Source organism: Sinohyriopsis cumingii, unplaced genomic scaffold (genome assembly GCF_028554795.1).
Source record: "Sinohyriopsis cumingii isolate HCF-2022 unplaced genomic scaffold, ASM2855479v2 utg000198l, whole genome shotgun sequence".
NCBI classification, from domain to species: Eukaryota; Metazoa; Mollusca; class Bivalvia; order Unionida; family Unionidae; genus Sinohyriopsis; species Sinohyriopsis cumingii.
The window spans coordinates 1,120,390-1,143,517 of NW_028315875.1; the positions used below are offsets into that span (position 1 = coordinate 1,120,390).

The 23,128-nt window shown below is 32.8% G+C and overlaps 1 protein-coding gene across 12 annotated transcripts in view; it reads right to left on the reverse strand.

Moving 5' to 3' along the window:
• LOC149774564 (uncharacterized) overlaps positions 1 to 23,128 on the reverse strand; it is a 156,053-nt gene that overhangs the window by 27,989 nt on the left and 104,936 nt on the right. For 7 of the 12 annotated variants that reach the window (XM_089945086.1, XM_089945085.1, XM_089945084.1 and 4 more), the window contains 3 exons: positions 22,020 to 22,041; positions 16,207 to 16,413; positions 7,608 to 7,658 (listed from right to left, as the gene is read on the reverse strand). In XM_089945086.1, coding sequence (XP_089801212.1) covers positions 7,608 to 7,658; positions 16,207 to 16,413; positions 22,020 to 22,041 — 280 coding nt within the window. Of the gene's footprint in view, positions 1 to 7,607; positions 7,659 to 15,366; positions 15,388 to 16,206; positions 16,414 to 22,019; positions 22,042 to 23,128 lie in introns of all 12 variants that reach the window. The other 5 variants (XM_089945087.1, XM_089945091.1, XM_089945089.1 and 2 more) reach the window with 3 other exon arrangements.

The window sequence follows — 23,128 nt, forward strand, 5'->3', positions numbered from 1 at the left end:
TTTGTAATGAGGACACTCATATGGACATTGCTATAATGAGGACACTCATATGGACATTGCTATAATGAGGATACTCATATGGACAGTTTTATAATGAGGCCACTCATATGGACAGTGTTATAATAAGGATACTCAAAGGGACAGTGTTAAAATAAGGACACTTATATGGACAGTGTTATAATAAGGACTATTGTAGATTCTTATTTTTGCAGTGTTTTGATTTTCTACTACTGCTGACTTGATATTATCCTCCTTCCCATTTTAAGTTATACTGTGTAACTATTGATGTATTTTTCACAGATGTTGTATTTGTGCAGAGTACTTACCATATCTACACACTTAGAAGTGGAGTACCACTGAAAACTGCATAGACCCAGTTCAGCCACCACATAAAGCACCAGCAGATTTGGGTCTATGCAGTTCGTTAGGAGCAATCCTTGGGAAAATTTCTTCATAACAGTTTTCATTCTTCAGTATTGGTTGCATACCAATTGCAGGAAAACACATGGGCCAAATATAGGCATTTAAGCTACCATGATTTACAAAACTTTTTGTACTAAGATGTAATACATAGTAACATAGTGAAAATGGACACAAAAGTATTATAATTTTATGCATAGCTATATTCGTCACTATTGTATTTACAACTGATATTGAATTGTTTTTCACAAAGATACAAACAAAATCTGATCTCTTCATTTTTTGTACAGTTACCATCCAAAAGTGATTCCCCTGTTTTTTACATAGATTTTGGTATAATAAAAAAGAATGAATATAATATGAATGAAAAATTATAAACACACTCAGTTATGGGAATGGTACCCACTGTATTATCATTCCAGAGTTTCATGTTTTATAACATGATTTTATACTATCATCACATTAACTACGGGAAATGCTTTTAAAGCACAACCTGAAATACAATAAGATTTTTAATGGCATGTAGGCAATATGCAAGATAAAAGAAGCATTAACACCAACAAATATGCAGCCAAAAAAAAAAATCAATTGTTAAGTAAAGTACCCACCAAGCATTAACACACTTAATAAAGGACATATATGAAGCAGATACGATACAGGACCAGTCTTAAGATCTTTGCAAATATACTGAATGTGAATTTCTTCTATAACTTCATGTTCTATAAAAATTCATAAAAGGTAATTTTGAATGAAAGTCAGTGTCCTATATGATGAGCATCTAAAATGACAACAATGTTGATGCTGATTGAAGCAGGTATAAATTTTAGTTTGATTGGTTTACAATGGCTAATTAATACATTTATTTTGGGCTTATACAGGTTAATGGATTTTATCATTTCTACAAACCATGCATTTAAAAATCAATAGTAAAGTGATCTATCTCTCAATCAAATATAACTCTCTACGGCTAGCAGCATATCAAAATTTTATCTACTCCCTTCACCCCAAAATATCCATATATTCATTTATTCCCTACCCCCACTAAACAAAATGTCATTTGTTTTGAAACCAAACCAGCAACAATCATGTCCCATGAAAGGAATGAGTTCACAATGCTATCCATTGAATGTTATCATAATTTCAACAAAATCTATTATCAGAGTGGTGGAATGACAACATTGCAGTCAAAGAATACTAAAATTTCATTTTTTTCATGCAGTACCAATCTCTGAAGATGTATTTGTTCCTTTCAACCACTGACTGACACACCTAAATATCAAGTTATGTGATTTCATGAGCATTTTGTCTGAGAAAATGACCTAGACACAAAAACTAACCATGTGAAACTGAGCCCAAAGTAAAGGTAAGCACAAATCATTAACTCCTAAATTAGGCAAAAGTGACCTAGTTTTCTCTGAAAGCTGAATCATTCATCATAATAAAAGTATATACCAAGTATCTGTTTCCATGGGCAATAGTGCCAGAGAAAGTGAGATCAATGCAAAAGTTAGCCAATATAACTATGCCAAGAAATATAGGATGCTATAACCAAATTTTCAGTGGAAGGTCTAGTACTCCACATGACACATCTAAACACCCATGTCTGTGATTACCAGTGTTTACTAGTATCTGAGAAAATAACCTCAACATAAGCAGTAAGTGAAGTGATGACACCAAATGACGGCTGGAGAGATATCATTATCATATAGCTGGGATTGCTTTGCAATCTGACTAAATAGACATGCTTAGGATATTAAGTCACTTTCAACATTACTTTAATATGGTGCATGAAAATGGATTACATGTATTAATAGTAATTTGATTGGAACTTTATCTTCATGTAAATGATGATAAAAATGGAGGTCATATTATATTAAAGACTAATTACAAACGCTTGATTAATAATGTCATTTAAAGAAGGCCAGGTGATCTGGAAAAACAAAAATTTAATTCTAAAATTGAACAAATGTTGCTGCCCTGCCCTAAATATGTCACTGAACAAAAGTTTGTATTAAGAATTATTTAGATAATTGCAACAAGATGAAAATGTTACTACTACTACTACTACTAATAGTAAATTCAGCTAATTACTTCTGCCAAAGCCTTTCCATAAAATGGATATCATTAAATAAACAAACTGTTGCATACAAGATAAGAAATCATTTAACTGACAGAATAACTGTGTAGAATATTTCATTTGAATTTTATATTTTGTATGTTAGTACAAAGCAGTGTGTTAATGCTATCAATACCTGTAGTAAGCACCTGTTACTATTACAATACAGTATTACAATTTGTACATTTTATTAGCATGAAATCAAAGTCTGCTTGCATCTATACAGTTTCTTTCATTACTTACATCAGATCATCTGAGAAAAGATTGATGTTAATGATGACAGAGCTCAAAATAAGCTTCAAGGTCAATTATGGAGAAAATCTTCAACATTTTATGCTTTCTGTGGCGATTAAAAGTCTTGTAATATTTGCTCCAACTGAATTTCCAAAACTTACTGTTCAAATTAATGAAAAATTACGAAGTCCAAAAATACTGACTGCATTATCTCCCTTGACTAAAGCTTGCTTTGCAATTACATGACATCATTCAAGAACAAGTCAACCAGCCACTAATATAGAAACAGCTGACACTGAACAGTCATTTTAAACACAGATCATGGATTCTCTGTATTATTACCCTCCAAAATCATGGATTCTGTGTAATATCACAGACTTATGGATTCTGTGTATTATCATCAAAAAGTAACACATTCTGTTCAGTACATTTTCACAAATCGTGATCTAAAATAGAAAAGGGTTACTGCTTTCTTTTGTTTTTAAATTCCAAATAAAGAAACATGTATATTCATTAAAGTGTTGTTTTATTGTGGAGAAATAAGTGCAGCAGATGTCAAGTAGAGAATGTCAAAACATTACAACAGGAGATAAGGGATGCATTTACAGGGTCAGAGTCCCCCATGTATGGTTACAACTTAATCTGAAGAGTTATTGTTAGAATTGTAACTAAAATTAGAGATCTGGTCATTTATATTTTCAATATGCCCTAAATAATTCAGTTTAAATAATACATAAGTATCATTATCAGATTCTAAATATATATATAAATTGATAAAAGTGCAAATAGAAGTTGGTTTTTGAATGTTAAGAGTTAAACAAACTTTTTTCAGTGGAAAAACAATTTATATCCACAAAACAACATGAAACACAAAAAACAAGAGACATTCTCGACTCCTTCGTGTCTGAATGAAAGGGATATCACCAAGCAACAAAAATTAGAAGAAATAAAGAAGATAAAATTAATAAATTATCTTAAAATGGGTAAATGTCAAATTTATGTTTGAGTGCTTTTGTTGTAGTGTTTAACGCCAATTTTTCAGTTCATGATAGGCTATACATGGCGGCCAGTATTAATGGTGGAGGAAAAACCCGGGAAAACCCCCAGAAAGAACCACTGACCCACGAGAAGCTACTGCAGGCTTTCTCACATACCCACATTGGCCGAATCTGAGACTCAAACCCACGCAGACACAGGTGAGATGGCTGTGATCCGTAACGGAGCGCGCTTTAGACCACTCAGCCACGCGGGGCCCCTTGTTTGAGTGCCATCAGCCCAATAAAGCTGTATAACAGAATCAAAGAAGGGATTATCATGTCTATCACGCAGAGAATCAAAGTGTTTTGACCCAATTTCAGGCTTGGAACTAAGGACAGACACCATGTGTGTTACAGAATTAACACCATCTACAAAATGTGCAACAGAAATTATAATTATGTCCTGGTCAAGTTATGGATGGAGGTACTAAGAAAGTACATTCAAACCTGTCACTATCAGCCACTCATGGAAAAGGCAAATCTGGCCATTACACAAAGGTGATCGCTGTACACAGGTTCTCTATTGAAAATGGGTTTGGAACAAATACAATGCAACAAATATCATTATAATTAATATTAATATTACTATCATTATTAAGATTATTTTATGTGTACTGTACAGCAAAATTAAATGTTGTTCTCTCGTAAATATATATTTCACACATTCATACTGTAACGTGATCACAATAATCCATCCTAAAAATGAAATCATCGCCAAATTAAAAAATATACACTGATCTAAGTTTGTTCACACTATAAAAACATAACCTGGATTAGTCAGTTGCTCAAAAGGCAGCTGGATTATGTGATGAACAGAAAATCAAAAGAAGCCATATATGGCTATTTGTTGCGGCCCATGAATCAAAACTTCACATGCCTGTACCGACACATTTCAAATACTGAATGACACTGGCAATAACGAAAAGGGATGTAACTCATACCTTTTCTCAAAGAGGAACATTTTTCTTTAGAGATAGCCTTAATTCATGAAGATGGAGAAAACTAACTGTAAATGTCACACTAGCACAAAGTTGTGAGTTCATTTCTGTTGTGTTAACAAAGCTACTTTTTCCACCATCCAGCAAACAAATTGTTGTGACCTTCAACCCAAATTATAAAAACTGCCTTGCTTTGGAATTTTACATACAGACACTTTTGAGTTACACTGTCAATGTGACTGGAGTTTAAGTGCATGGAAGATAAGGAATATTTGCACATTGATTCATATGATAGTCCTTTGATACTCCTTTATCTCCCTTTTTCTCAATAAGCAAAAATTTATTTTCCACAGAACTGCTTCGGTGACCTAGTGGTCAGAGAGTTAATAACGGATGCAGGAGGTCATGGGTTTGAACCCAGGTCAAGTCATACCAAAGACTTCTAAAAGTGGTACTAACAACTGCCTCTCTAGGTGCTCAGTATAAAGAGGTTAGTGCTAGGACTGGTCGGTCTGGTGTCAGGATAATGTGACTGGGTGGGACATCATACTACATGTCTGTAGCATGATGTCCCAGTGCTAGACATCACAATAAACTGCCACAATGCAGACATCGTGGTAATATGACTGAAAATGTTTTAAAGCTACGTTAAAAATCCAAATCACACACAGTTTGCACAAACTAAATGATCAATGTAGATACACTCTAGTGACTGTTTACGACAGGAAGAAACTATTGGTTGGTTAGGAAACATCCCGCTGCTAACCAAAAAAGGCAGATGACCATATGTGTGTGTGATCGCAATGACCACTGTGAACTGTTGACTGCACTGAAAAGGCAACAGTTAAGACAGGTTTGACTTTATATAAAAAGCACTGAAGTGGAAAGTGAGATAAGGAACAAGATTTGTGTGTGTGCGTGATTTGGATTTTTAACATAGCTTTAACAGTTTTTCAGTCATGTTGCTATGATGTATGACTCGTACGTTGTTTGAAAACGTGACCTCCCCCATCTTAGGTGGACGCTCTAACCACTAGGCCACCGAAGCAGTCAGCTGGGACAAGATTTGAAGTAATAATAATAACAGATCAAATGTTTATCTCAAAACCAACTGCGAATTCCCCGAATTGTAATCAGTGTTAACAAGTTCTATTGTCTAATGATATGTCATGTTTGCATACTTGTCAGGGGCAGGTAATATATATGGCAACTTTTGTAAGAGTTGTACTTTTCAACATATTTGTAAATGATGCTTCATGGAAATGGGGTTTTCAGGTATGGAAGAAAAATATATAAACTCAAACCTCCATATTTAACCATTAAGCTCACTTCATATTCATTATCTGATATCTGATACATCTTCTCTCATGATGTCAGAATAAATACTGTTTGAATCACTTGCAAAATTGTAAATAAAAAGTAATATATGCATTATTTATCAATAATGTGCATCAATGCATGCAAAATGCGGCGGTAAATACAGTATATACAGACCCTGCAATGGGCAAATTTTACCAGTGGGAAGAAAAAGAATAGTTAATGGAATGCAGAATGAATGCAAATAAAATGCAGAATTTAATGCATATGAAAGGATAAGTGGAAATGGAGAATGCAAATACAAAATGCAGAACAATGATTGATAAACAAAAAAAAAAGGCAATGCATATGCATTGCCTGAATGTATTTAATACCTATATTTCAGACTACCACAAAATTTCCAGTCAAAAACTGTAGGATAATCCAAACTGACAGTACTTCACTATTACAAATTGTACAATTGTTCTTAACAAACACCAATGATGAGATGACATTATCACCACTACTTGCATAATCTTTATTTCAACATAATGAAATAAGAAATAAAACCCGCTGACAAATGTTTTTACATTTATTGCTGTTATGGTCAAATTTATATTTATTGTAAATTAAGTCACTGAATTGGATGCATTTTTATTTTATTAACAAGACAAGATACTAAGAAAATGGCAATTTTTTTGTTTAAAACTACTGAAATTTGAAATCTGGTTTTGATAAAAGCATTGCAAATGAATGAAAGATCTGGAAACAGAAGTCATAAACACAAAACCAGAATGCATTTTGGAGCCTATGAATGAAAAACGAGGAACTGGAGCATAAATTAATACAGAATCAATGCAAGTGGAACAAAAATGAATGCAAAATGAAAGCAAATAAATAATGCAGAATGAGTGCAAAATGAAAGAAAATAAATAATGCAGAATGAATGCAAATGAGGCATAAATGAAATAAAAACAAAATGCAGAGTGGTAAAACTACCCATTTTAAGGTCTGTACAAGCACTGCTAATTAGTGATTAATGACAATGAAACCTGCCTGAGCAAAGATCGCCATATAAAAAATACCTGCCCATAAGGACAGGATTTATGTCCTGTTTATTCATTTTCACATAATTTTACCTCAGTATAAAGGGTAATTGAAAATACAAGGCAGATTTTTGTGGTTTTGTTAATGTCCCTTGTAGACAGGTTTCACTGTTTATTAAATATTGGGTTAGGTACACTCTGAAGCATTTGACCATAACTATGGAAGAAGCAGGTCAGCAAACAGGTGGATGGGTATTGTTAGAAGCCATACAATGGTGGAAACAATTCAGCAAATGGGCGGAAGGGTATTGGATAATGGTACATGTTAGGTCATATGATATGTTTATGGTGTGTTACAAATGAGCCATTATAGGATGTAATCAGATTCTACAAAAATGGCATGTGCAGGTGTCTCCATTATAAAGGTTTAAATGATAGGATATATAATACAAACTGAATATTTACAATCAAGTATTCATTACTACTGTAATATATGGAGTTACAAAGATACTGGACTTACCCTTCTTTGAGGAAATATCACTAAATTTAGAGGCATTGACTGGAACTTTACCTATGTGTGAATTGAGCTATGGTCAATTGAAATTTGTGTCAACATATGCAATACATACTTTACAAACAGGTAACTGTGTATCATGCTAAATTAAAATACATGTACAATTGGTTCTTCACTGTATTTTGCCATATTGTAACATGGTCCATTGTATAATGCATTTATAGTCATAGATTTTATTACATTATGTAATAGTAATGTTAATTGTGCCCCAGTACAAGATAACCTCCACCCAAAACAATGTACACTTGTATGGTTCCTGCAAATAATGTTATAGAGGGATTAAGTATTTATTTACACATGCTTAACATGAACCTAGATGTGAACAGTATACACCCAGCTTTGCCACATATAAGTGTGTCACAGAATTTAAATTCCTACTGTATTAATGATTCATCAAAAAATGGAGATTATGTACGCAAATGAATAAATCTGAACTAAAACCTTAACACAACTTTAGGAAGACTGACCTCAACTTCAAGGTCAGAAGGAGCATCGATTGTTTTAACTTCATAATGACTCATCCCATAATTTGTCAAGGGGTTTAGGAAAAGTAAGCGAATGAAAAAACTTTAACCAAAACATTAATGCAGATTTTATGACAACAATCTTGGCCCCCAAATAAATGGGTCTGGTATGCACATCCTAGAAATGAAGTCTCAGCTTCATCATGATTTATACGAAATATGATAAGAATCTATCAAGAGACCATTAAAGGAAATATAGGCAACTGCAAAATTTGCGATAAAACCATAACAAACTGTCAATGACATTATTAGAATTGCCATATAAAACCATAACAAACTGTCAATGACATTATTAGAATTGCCAAGTGAATGCCATATCTCATTTTCCACTAATGTGGACTCAACATAAATATGCCCTTATACTTGAAATAACCATTAAATTGACTGATTTCACTCCATAATCTCAGCTGAAAAACTTTCTGGCTATAATAACTCAAACCAAATAATAAGTATCAAGTTTAAGCAAACTAAGTTGCAAGGACTGGTGTGATATAACTATAAATCAGCCTTAACACCAAGTTTTCTCAATTATCCAAATCTTCTCAATTGCACATATATATATATATATATATATATATATATATATATATATATATATATATATATATATATTCCACCCTTCCTGCTGTCCCCAGGGGATAGATTCTAAAACTGTTGTGCACATATACACACCACCCTAATCACGTCCCACGGAATCAAGTTTCTATCTTAAATGGTACAATGAGTCATGTGACATTATGCAGGTGCAATACATACCTATTGCTCAATCTATTTGTAACATTACCAAAGTAACCCAACAAGTACCATACACCATTATATCAAAGCTGTCAAAGCTGACAGTTATAGAACATGGGAAAGGTCTGTATGATCAATGACGATGTGAATCATGACAACTAATAACATAATTATATCACTGGATGTTATATCAGTCATGAAATAAGAAAATTAGAGTTATATCACTGGATGTTATATCATACATGAAATCAGATGATCAGAGAATTGTGAAACAATGGCCCAAATCCTCCATTTCTATACAATACTCAAACAAAATCTGATTCAGAGGTCTTTTTTCTTTATCCCAAAAAGCTATAATTATTTAAATTAACTGAAAATTTAAATTTGTATTATACTTCTAAAAGCTGACAGGTTAGATTGGTTATCTTTAATGAAGTAAGTACCTGAAATGTAAATTTAATGTAGAGACATTAACTGTTTCTTTACAGTATGGGAATTTTATGCTCACATTATTTCAGAAATTGCATGTCTGCAGGACCAAACTTTGCTCCTATGATTTATGTCTGGGAATGTTATGGATTATTTAATCAATGAGTACATAATTACCTTTAATTGTGAACGTACTACATCAGAATTTTCTTGTACTTTCATCGGACAAATTGTGTCATGTGAAGACTTGATATGACAGATCAGTGTGAAGTAATGTCATCATTGTGTTATTTTGTTATGAAGTACTTCAACATTCCACGCCTTGGATCCATATTAAGTTGTACAAAATTAATCACAACTGATGTTGTTTCATAATGAATAACCTTAATATTACACACCTTGTGTCCATATTGTCATAAAAAATTAATCACCATTCAGGTTATTTTGTAAGGAAGTACCTTAATATTCCATACCTTGTATCCATAGTAAGTCATAAAAAATCAATCACCATTCAGGTTATTGTGTAAGGAAGTACCTTAATATTCCACACCTTGTATCCATAGTAAGTCATACAAAATGAATCACCATTCAGGCTATTTAGTAAAGAAGTACCTTAATATTCCACACCTTGTATCCATAGTAAGTCATACAAAATCAATCACCATTCAGGTTATTGTGTAAGGAAGTACCTTAATATTCCACACCTTGTATCCATAGTAAGTCATACAAAATGAATCACCATTCAGGCTATTTAGTAAAGAAGTACCTTAATATTCCACACCTTGTATCCATAGTAAGTCATACAAAATCAATCACCATTCAGGTTATTTTGTAAGGAAGTACCTTAATATTCCACACCTTGTATCCATAGTAAGTCATACAAAATCAATCATCATTCAGGTTATTTTGTAAGGAAGTACCTTAATATTCCACACCTTGTATCCATAGTAAGTCATAAAAAATCAATCATCATTCAGGTTATTTTGTAAGGAAGTACCTTAATATTCCATACCTTGTATCCATAGTAAGTCATACAAAATTAATCACCATTCAGGTTATTTAGTAAAGAAGTACCTTAATATTCCACACCTTGTATCCATAGTAAGTCATACAAAATCAATCACCATTCAGGTTATTTTGTAAAGAAGTACCTTAATATTCCATACCTTGTATCCATAGTAAGTCATACAAAATTAATCACCATTCAAGTTATTTTGTAAAGAAGTACCTTAATATTCCACACCTTGTATCCATAGTAAGTCATACAAAATTAATCACCATTCAGGTTATTTAGTAAAGAAGTACCTTAATATTCCACACCTTGTATCCATAGTAAGTCATACAAAATGAATCACCATTGAGGTCATTTTGTAAGGAAAGTATCTTAATATTCCACACCTTGTATCCATAGTAAGTCATTCAAAATCAATCACCATTCAGGTTATTTTGTAAGGAAGTACCTTAATATTCCACATCTTGTATCCATAGTAAGTCATACAAAATTAATCACCATTCAGGTTATTTTGTAAGGAAGTACCTTAATATTCCACACCTTGTATCCATAGTAAGTCATACAAAATCAATCACCATTCAGGTTATTTAGTAAGGAAGTACCTTAATATTCCACACCTTGTATCCATAGTAAGTTATACAAAATGAATCACCATTGAGGTCATTTTGTAAGGAAAGTATCTTAATATTCCACATCTTGTATCCATAGTAAGTCATACAAAATCAATCACCATTCAGGTTATTTTGTAAGGAAGTACCTTAATATTCCACATCTTGTATCCATAGTAAGTCATACAAAATCAATCACCATTCAGGTTATTTTGTAAGGAAGTACCTTAATATTCCACATCTTGTATCCATAGTAAGTCATACAAAATCAATCACCATTCAGGTTATTTTGTAAGGAAGTACCTTAATATTTCACACCTTGTGTCCATGTTGTCATAAAAAATGAATCACCATTCAGGTTATTTTGTAACGAAGTACCTTAATATTCCATATCTTGTATCCATAGTAAGTCATAAAAAATGAATCACCATTCAGGTTATTTGGAAGGAAGTACCTTAATATTCCATATCTTGTATCCATAGTAAGTCATAAAAAATGAATCACCATTCAGGTTATTTGGAAGGAAGTACCTTAATATTCCATACCTTGTATCCATAGTAAGTCATACAAAATTAATCACCATTCAGGTTATTTAGTAAAGAAGTACCTTAATATTCCACACCTTGTATCCATAGTAAGTCATACAAAATCAATCACCATTCAGGTTATTTTGTAAGGTAGTACCTTAATATTCCACACCTTGTATCCATAGTAAGTCATACAAAATCAATCACCATTCAGGTCATTTTGTAAGGAAGTACCTTAATATTCCACACCTTGTATCCATAGTAAGTCATACAAAATTAATCATCATTCAGGTTATTTTGTAAGGAAGTACCTTAATATTCCACACCTTGTATCCATAGTAAGTCATACAAAATTAATCACCATTCAGGTTATTTTGTAAGGAAGTACCTTAATATTCCACACCTTGTATCCATAGTAAGTCATACAAAATCAATCACCATTCAGGTCATTTTGTAAGGAAGTACCTTAATATTCCACACCTTGTATCCATAGTAAGTCATAAAAAATCAATCGTCATTCAGGTTATTTTGTAAGGAAGGATCTTAATATTCCACACCTTGTATCCATAGTAAGTCATTCAAAATCAATCACCATTGAGGTTATTTTGTAAAGAAGTACCTTAATATTCCACACCTTGTATCCATAGTAAGTCATACAAAATCAATCACCATTCAGGTTATTTTGTAAGGAAGTACCTTAATATTCCACACCTTGTATCCATAGTAAGTCATACAAAATTAATCACCATTGAGGTTATTTTGTTTTTAAGTAATATAGAGTAAGTAAAAAAAATCATTGGCTGGTGCTATATAGTTGTGTGGTTTGTTAGTAACCCAGTACTGAATGATACCAAGTCAGCAAAAAATGTACACGTGATTGGCACTCTGTAAGTTTTCGGGACTGACTTTGCTGTCTATGTTGTTGTTTAGGGTTTAATGCCATTTTTCAGTGCATGATAGACTATATATAACATCCTTTATAACTGGTGGAAGAAGAACCTGGAATATCCCCATAAGAAACTTTTGGCAAGCTTTCTCACATACCGGAATTGGCCTAGCCTGAGACTTGAACCCACACGGACAAAAGTGAGATGGCAGTGATCAGTAAAGACGATTGCTTTAAACCACTTGGCCACACAGGTCCAGACTATTATACCATACTAGCAACATTAAATCTTGTATGTAAAAGGTATACTGGCTTCAGGCAGTGCATGTATCAGCCATTCATGTGCTGGGAGTATATTGTCATTGAAGAGTGAATGTACTATTTATTGATCTGTGCGCAAGGGAGTATTTTTATCAGACTGGCATGTGATCCTTCATGGGCATGGAGTGGAATTATGTTAAACAGTGAAAATAATGTACTAATCATTTGTGTTCCAGGAGTTCATTCTTCAAGATAAAGAATCTTCAAGTCCTAATAGTGCATGTCAGGGAGACATCTCATCTTTGTCAAGCCACTTTCTTCAGACAGGCCTGGATGTGAGAGTGAGGGTGACTACATAACTCTGCAAGTCATGAATTTTCATCAACCTGGGGAATATTTCCATTTGACCATGAATGCATCAACTCTTCTTAATGTGCCTAGGAGTGAATGTCTATTAGACAGTGAATTATTAATTGGTATCTCATGGGCAATTAGGCACACAAAGAGCAAGGATTTATTGTCACCAAATCATCTGCCATTTTTATAAAATAACTCAATTTAAGTAAAGATTTAAAGCACACATTCCTCACATTACAATTCATGAAAACACCATGATAGCCAGTTATGGGCTTATGTGATGATAGGAATCAAACCATTACCCTTCTGGTCACAAGTCCAATGCCTCAACCAGAGATACCATGAATCTACCATCCATTAACTGCACTAAAGGGACAACAAAAGTGTCCTTTATATATAAGCTTCCTTTACACAAAGGTTTAATATGAAAGGGAAAGGCACAAGAAATGATAACGGCAGTATAGTTGGATTTCTAACCATGATATAGAGATCACAGTGATCTAGTTTTCACTGACGGCTATAGTACTCATCATCACATGTAAACATAACAAGTTATGTAAACTCCATATGCAAAAGTGCTTGAGAAAATGAGCTAAATGCAAAGTATAACAAAAACATTATTTGACCTTAAAATATAGGTCTGAGTGACCTAATTTTAACTGTAAGGTCTAGTAATATAATGATGCCTCTAAATACAGATTTATGTGACTGTGAATAATAGTGTCTGAGAAAATATCCTCAATGTAAACTTAATTGGTTGATAACGCCAGTCAGCCAGCCAGATATCATCAACCACATGGGAGTTCCTTTGCAATTCAGCCTAAAAAAGGATCTAGAATCCATTATATTAAAGTATCTGGTATGATACATTTAAATGTATTATAATTTCTTTCATGGTGTAAACTATTTCACATATAACTATAAACATATTGGAATGTGCTCAAAATGGGCTACCATAATGGAACATATGTTTTGTTTTCCTCATATTTGAAAATGGGCTACCATAATAGATTATGCATTTTGTTTTCTTCATATCTGAAAATGGGCTACCATAATGGAGTATGCATTTTGTTTTCTTCTTATCTGAAAATGGGCTACCATAATGGACTATGCATTTTGTTTTCTTCTTATCTGAAAATGGGCTACCATAATGGAGTATGTATTTTGTTTTCTTCTTATCTGAAAATGGGCTACCATAATGGAGTATGCATTTTGTTTTCTTCATATCTGAAAATGGGCTACCATAATGGAGTATGCATTTTGTTTTCTTCTTATCTGAAAATGGGCTATCATAATGGACTATGCATTTTGTTTTCTTCTTATCTGAAAATGGGCTACCATAATGGAGTATGCATTTTGTTTTCTTCTTATCTGAAAATGGGCTATCATAATGGACTATGCATTTTGTTTTCTTCTTATCTGAAAATGGGCTACCATAATGGAGTATGTATTTTGTTTTCTTCTTATCTGAAAATGGGCTACCATAATGGAGTATGCATTTTGTTTTCTTCATATCTGAAAATGGGCTACCATAATGGAATATGCATTTTGTTTTCTTCTTATCTGAAAATGGGCTATCATAATGGAGTATGCATTTTGTTTTCTTCTTATCTGAAAATGGGTTACCATAATGGAGTATGCATTGTTTTTTTCTTATCTGAAAATGGGCTACCATAATGGAGTATGCATTTTGTTTTCTTCTTATCTGAAAATGGGCTATCATAATGGAGTGTGCATTTTGTTTTTTTTTTTCATATTTGAAAATGGGCTATCATAATAGAGTATGCATTTTGTTTTCTTCTTATTTGAAAACGGGCTATTGTCTTGGTGTTTTGAAATCCCTTAGAGCATAATACACTTTGTTAATAAAATCAGGGTATGATATGACAGAGACAGTAGATATAAAGTTAACAGAAAATGGATTCCCTAAGCAATTTTGGAGTAATATGGTTAGTCATAAAGTAATGCATTTTAAAATTGAACAAATTATTAAAACCTCTTCAGACTTTCAGAGTTTTCTGGATTTTCACTGAATCTGTTCCAATGTATGGGATATATATATATATATATATATATATATATATATATATATATATATATATATATATATATATATATATATATATATATATAAAAGGTAACCAGCCATATACAATATATTAAAAATCTAATGAAATGGTTTCCTATTATATTTACTGAAACAATGAAAATGTAGAAGATTTATAAAAGGTAACAATCCATGCAGAAAGTATTAAACTCAACGCTAATTTTCTAAAGACCTGATACCTCTTGTCCATGGAATTTAGTAATTTTATAACCCTACACACAGCAGGTGAGTTAAAGCATAGTTAACAACAAGAACATACCTGCTTTAAGCTGTCCAACATCTACTTAATAAGAGTGGTAAGTTTAAGATTATTCCAAGCAATCCCAAATAAAAACAAAGATTTAAGAGATATTATTTTACAACATACTTCAAATAACTATCAAAGTCTAACAACAGTAAAGCTTATTACATTAAAGCTGAAATCATTTTTGTTGTTTTAACATAGCATGTGAAGCATTGCAAATTTTTGACATAGGGATATTATCATGAATTTAAAGTCAGTATCCTGTCCATTCCAATTTTGAAACATTGGCCATGAAAGCAAATATATCTGAAGCTGCATTCCTTCCCAAAACTAATTTGTTTTGTTTTCAATTTTAGTTGGTTCACTCCAATTAATTTATAAACAGATTAGGTCAGAGGTTGGGCATAAATCATCTCACATGGACACTTAGTTGGAGCACACATGCTCTATTCATTCTGCTTAGACACCTATCAAGTTATATTTACAGGTTAGCTGTGTACAGTTGTACATGTCAAAGTGACCCAATTACTAGCTTGTTGACACTGATACAAGCAAATGACCAACAGCAAACATGTACTGAGAAATTTCCTTTCCCAATGTTTTTCACCTCCACTTGAATTCTCCAAATTTATTTCTCTGGCATACCATTTTTCAAAATATTTTCACTAGTATTTTTTAGGCAGCCACAAAATCATGTCATGCCATTATCTAAATATTCATATCTGTTTGTGAGGGAATGCAGCTTAAAAGCTCCAAAATCCTTAGAAAACCCTGTCAAGAAGTATGCTGACTGAGTAATATCCAAAATTAGATTTTATAGTGAGTATAATTACAGTGATGGTATAATAAACACACCTTGTTCCTTATGCTTAAATTTTTCCAAAGTTGACCTGAAGTCCCCATGTGATTGAACATTCTCCTCTTGCTTGCTGGGAGCTATGGATGACTTGTTCGTCTGTTTCAGCCCCATACGAGCTGAGTTCAGTTGATCTTGGCCAATTAGAGGCATTCCTGAAGCAGCACGATTCTTGGGGATTTCCTGCTTGGAACGATCTGGGACCTCTTGTAAGAAGAGCAGTTAGATCAATTATCATATAATGTAAGGTGACTAATATGTACATCAAAACTTGTGAGATGTCACACCTAACATTTCACTGTAGATGAATGCTGGTGCATATTTAATGCGAATAAATATTTAAAGCCACATATGAGTCTCAGTCCGAGTTGGCAGAAAGAATGAGTTTTACTGTATTTACGGTATGTTTTCAGACACGGTATATTTTCGGACACGTTTTTTTTTTCGGACAGTTTTTTTTAGGCCAAATATATTTAAATGCCTTGTAATTTTTGGATGTTGCTCCACTATAATTTTTTCTACAACTTATGTTTTCAGACACAATCTAAGAAGATCTGCTGCATCATTTTAAAGTAAAATTCATGGCGTGTTTGCCATTAATTTAACTGATACAAAGTTTGTTCATTTGGTCGCTAGTTATGGCTTTGATTAGAAACTATGACCCTTGTGTTATATGATTAAACAATACATCAGAGTCGGTATGGATTAGTAAATTCATTGGCATCGTGCAACAAAACAAACCCCTTATCCCTGAGGCATTATGTACCAAGGTTTAAATATAGTTACTGTTCTACAGGTAATGAACTTCTTTGTAGACAATAAATATTGATTGTGGGTGCTACATGTTCAGTACAGTGTGTGCTCTTTTAACAAAATCCAGATGGCTGCCTTTTATTTCTGAACACGCCTGTCAAAGAAATCCCACAAGTTATATTATTAACAATTATCACCTAGACATCTTGAAATCTCCACCATGCATCAAAAGAATCTTTGAGCAGTCGATTGTTTTGAGTTGACAAGCTCTGCTCATTTTAAAGCTACCCTCAGCTAGGTGGAAAAAAAGAAGAGAGAACCACAACAAATAGATCACCGTTATAAAAATAATACCAACATATTAATCACGCTGACTCGTACATTGCAACTTGCTTTGTATTTTTACCCTTCCTAGGCATGCATACAACACTCACCCCATATGGAGCCTCTCACAATTGGTGCTCTAAGATTAGCCATCATACATGTATCAGTGTTTCTACTCTCAATACTAAAATGTTTCTGTTATAAAAATCTTCAGAATAAAATTCCAAAATCTTTTTATTTAGTTTGTATACATATCTTAATTGCACAGAAATAAAGCTTGCATGCGTTTGTAATGTAGATTTTAATGATCACTGATTAGCAGAGGGTTAAACTGTGGATTGCAAGATTACTAATATGGCAGTTCTTTTGGAAAATACACACACAATCATGGCTCTAATAATGTATGGCTGCATTTTCTGGTGGATGTACATGTGTCAAATAGACAAAAGAGGCAAGCAATGCCTGTTTTTCATTCATTATTCTTTCCATGGTGTTAGACAAAATACTTGTTTTTCTTTATGGAAGCATGCCTTCATGTGAGCTAACAGTAACTTCATATCATAACATAACATGGCCACATCCAACTTTGACATAATCTGCACATTTCATGTTAACCAAAGAGGTGTCAGAGTGGTGCATTTTCTGAATGGACAATTAATATATGCCCCCTCCCCCCCATGTATACAGACTATGCATGCTATTGTAAACATGCTGATACATATCTGATTGTCTGAGACTTGAGATGCTGAGTATATCTTAAAAAGTGCGTAAATCTCAGCAAAGATAATACTTGGACAGAGCTTTAAAGATGTGTATTAGACAACATAAACTATATCTGGATTACAAATGAGACAATTAACTGCTACCAGAGGGATTAAACTAATTATTTTAGAATTATCAGTGAGACAAGGAATTACCATCAGAGGGTAGAGCCTAATTATTTTAGGATTCTCAGTGTGACAATGAAATGACACCAGAGGGATTACACTAATTATTTTAGGATTATCAGTGAGGCAAGGAAATACCATCAGAGGGATTACACTAATTATTTTAGGATTATCAGTGAGGCAAGGAAATACCATCAGAGGAATTACACTAATTATTTTAGGATTATCAGTGAGGCAAGGAAATACCATCAGAGGGATTACACTAATTATTTTAGGATTATCAGTGAGACAAGGAAATACCATCAGAAGGATTACACTAATTATTTTAGGATTATCAGTAAGGCAAGGAAATACCATCAGAGGGATTACACTAATTATTTTAGGATTATCAGTGAGACAAGGAAATACCATCAGAGGGATTACACTAATTATTTTAGGATTCTCAGTGAGGCAAGGAAATACCATCAGAGGGATTTAAACTGATTATTTTAGGATTCTCAGTGAGACAAGGATATACCATCAGAGGGATTATACTAATTATTTTGAGATTACAAATGAGACAAGGAAATACCACTAGAGGAATTACATTAATTATTTGGGGATTACCAATAAGATAAGTTAATACCACTAGAGGAAAACACTAATTATTTTGAGATTACCAATGAGACAAGGAAATACTAATAGGAGAATTACACTAAATATTTTGGGATTACCAATGAGGCAAGGAGTACCACTAGAGGAATTACACTATTTATTTTCTACAAGACTCTGCTAAGCAGACAAAAATAATATCATTGCAAGATTTAAATTCCCTTACCTTGATGCAAACTCATTCAATTCATCTTTTCAAAGAAGAAGACCCTACCAACTTTTCTATCTGAATCTCATCAAATCATTAACTTGCTTTTATTGCAAACATGACAGTCATTGTAATTAAATGATAGTCAGTCATGTACACCTCATAATATTATGACACCTAAAAGTTACTATGTAGAGACTAACACTGATCAGACACATAATCTGAGAGATTTTACACATAGTTGAGACAATAATGACTATTCCAACTATAATACATCTAAATACACAAGTTGCATAATATAAAAGGATATTAACTTGCAAAATGATGTATGGAAGACACAGAATAAATGATTATAACTTTGCAAAATGAGGTATGGAGGTCACTGAATAAATGATTATAACTTTGCAAAATGAGGTATGGAAGATGCTGAATAAATGATTATAATTTTGCAATGTATGGAAAACAATGAAGTATGGAAGACACTGAATAAATAATTAAAACTTTGCAAAATGATGTATGGAAACTCAAAATGAATGATTATAACTTTGCAAAATGATGCAGAGAAAAAAAGGAATATAACTTTGCAGAATGATGTATGGAAAACACAAAAAAGGGCTAGCTCTGTAAGATGGCAAAGGATGAACACTAAAATCTGAACAGCTGACACTTATAAAAATATAATCTGCACCCAAATGGATCTTCAAAGGCTTGGGAGGTAAAATATTCTTTAGTCACTTGGCAAAGAACATCTTAGTAAACCTGAGGCAATAAATTAACACAATATTTAAAAAATAGTTCTAAACTAAATTTATCATTAGGGCTGTTCAAATCAATTTTTGATTTCTATAAATGCAGTTGTCCATATATGTGCAGAGGGAGAAGTGCTCAGAAAGAAATTGTATCATTCATACAAACATTTACAAAATATAGTGGTCTCCCGATTATATGTCCTCCCCTTCTGCACCAAGAAAGAAGCCTTATAAATGGGTTGGCCTTTCCAGAGGAGGACAATATTGGTGAGAAGTAAATGTGAAAAGTACAAAAGCTACTTCTCAAAGCATTCAATATCTTCATTTAAAAGTAACATTAATTAAAAGGTTCTTCTTGATTTAAGAATGGACCTATTTCAAGTGAATATGTATAAAAAGTTTTTAATTCTTAATTGGTATGTTCTTGGCTTGTGCAGTGCAAACCCAATTAAAACTGTGTCATATAAATCTGGGTACAAAAATCGCTTAGTATTCAGAATTATTCTCTTTCCATTTATTCCATTTTCTCACTGCTGTAGAATATTCTCCTTTTCTGTTATGTCATTCTTTCCAACATCAAAATTTTTGGCATAATCTCTTGAACTCTCCCAACTGTCCTTTAACCGAATAACTTTACTTGACGACAAATTCCGTTTATGTAATGACTAGTTAAACTTTTGTAATGCGTTATTCATTTTGTTGCTAACTGCAATGCAATCTAATCAGGCAGACAAAACATTTACAGAGTAGACAAAATACCTTGTTTATAAATGAAGTGGTACATGCACAGTCACTTGATTTTTTTTTTTGTCTTCACCTATTACACTGTCTTACTCAAGGTTCATATCTTTGTTTGTGTTTTTCCATAAAAAATGCTTGCTCCATGCTGCAACGGAGGGTTGGCTGCCCACGAGGGGTAATTTTGAACACGAACTCAATGCCAAGAAAACTAGCCATGTAGAGGGGGCCTGTATTAGAGGGAGACCACTCTATCTTAACTTATGAGTAGAATATAATCTTCGAGTGTAGTAACAATGCAGCAATGTAAAAAAAAAGATTTCTGGTGATTGAATTACTATGTAGCAATGTAAATAATTTTCTCCAATGCTAACTGAGTAACAATGTAGCAATGCAACTAAGATTATCTTTTGCTCACTGAGTAGCAATGTAAATAAGATTATCTATTGCTCATTGAGTAACAATAAATGTGGCAATGTAAATAAGAGCATCTGTTGCTGAGTGAAAATAAATGTAGCAATGTAAATAAGAGTATCTATTGCTAACTGAGTAACAATAAATGTAGCAATGTAAATAAGATTATCTATTGCTCATTGAGTAACAATAAATGTGGCAATGTAAATAAGAGTATCTATTGCTAATTGAGTGACAATAAATGTAGCAATGTAAATAAGATTATCTATTGCTAACTGAGTAACAATAAATGTAGCAATGTAAATAAGATTATCTATTACTAACTGAGTAACAATAAATGTAGCAATGTAAATAAGATTATCTATTGATCATTGAGTAACAATAAATGTGGCAATGTAAATAAGAGTATCTATTGCTAAATGAGTAAAAATAAATGTAGCAATGTAAATAAGATTATCTATTACTAACTGAGTAACAATAAATGTAGCAATGTAAATAAGATTATCTATTGCTAACTGAGTAACAATAAATGTAGCAATGTAAATAAGATTATCTATTGCTAACTGAGTAACAATAAATGTAGCAATGTAAATAAGAGTATCTATTGCTAACTGAGTAACAATAAATGTAGCAATGTAAATAAGATTATCTATTGCTAACTGGGTAACAATAAATGTAGCAATGTAAATATGACTCTGTACAGCTAATTGTAAATATGTGGCAAAGTAAATAAGATTCTCAATTGCTGAGTAACAGTGTAGCAATGTAATAAGATTCTCCAGTGCTAATTGAGTAACAGTGTAGCAATGTAATAAGATTCTCCAATGCTGAGTAACAGTGTAGCAATGTAATAAGATTCTCCAATGCTGAGTAACAGTGTAGCAATGTAATAAGATTCTCCAATGCTGAGTAACAGTGTAGCAATGTAATAAGATTCTCCAATGCTGAGTAACAGTGTAGCAATGTAAATAAGATTCTCCAGTGCTAATTGAGTAACAGTGTAGCAATGTAATAAGATTATCCAGTGCTAATTGAGTAACAGTGTAGCAGTGTAATAAGATTCTCCAGTGCTAACTGAGTAACACTATAGTAATACAGCTGATACACAATCTCTGAAAACATAAATGTCTAAATATGTCATAACTAACCTGGTATTGATTCCTCAGATGCCTGCAAAGGAAACAATAGCGAAAAAGTAAACAACTGCAAACATGGCATTATGAGACAGGATGAATTTTAACAGTAGCACCCTGCATGTCTGAGAATATAGCTTATCACTAAAATATCAACATAAGGAAGAATTTATTGATGCAGAATGGGATTTTTAAAAAGTACAAAGATAATAAAGTGTATTTCGATTTATTAAAAAATAGCAAAGGTAAATTAATGATAAATATGTTATGCTGACATATCAATGAATCCAATATCCACCTTCATTATAAGAAGTCCATTTTTGTACTGTAGCATTCTCAGTTAATTTAGGATTTGGTTGAATCCAGTGGATTGATTTACAACTGGCTTTTCAGGAGAGGTACAAAGATGGATTGTATCCAGTAGTTATTCACTCAACTAAACTGCTCTGATACATTTTCATAGAGAAACAAGTTAGAAGTGTATATACAGACTGATGTCTTGCTGGCTCAAAAGATATAGTGTACATGCAAAAATAAAGTATGTTGTTTCCCTTGTGTTATTCTGTTATTCTGAGTACTGGAATCCTTTGATATATTACTAAAAAACAATGCTAGCCAAAATTCATAACTGCATTCTTGAGTTAGTATGTACTAAAGTTAACCATAATACAAAAGTGTACTTTGAATGCACCATTATATGGCTACCTTGTGTTTAAGAGCGACTGCATTTTTGACCAATGCATCTCAATTACCTGGACCATAGTCAAAGTATGCCATCCTACACAAGCTTCCTGTCCAGAAACCATTATTTCCTTTTTAGACTTACCACGACCTTTCACCTCTAGACATTAAATCTATAGATTTCTTTATTACCCAAATTGTGAGTCATCCACAAAATTTGGACAAGGAACTTACTCTACAACAAAAGTTACTCTGCAAAACCAATTTTAATTTGAGTCATAGTGACCATGTTGACCTTTGATGTTTTGACTCCAAAATCAAATGGCATATTCCTTACCTTAAGTGCAAGCCTAATACAAACATTTGTAAGGATATATGGTCTTGAAATTAAGTTTAGTACCAAATCCATTTTTTTAGTCAAAGTGACTTTTAACCTTTCATTG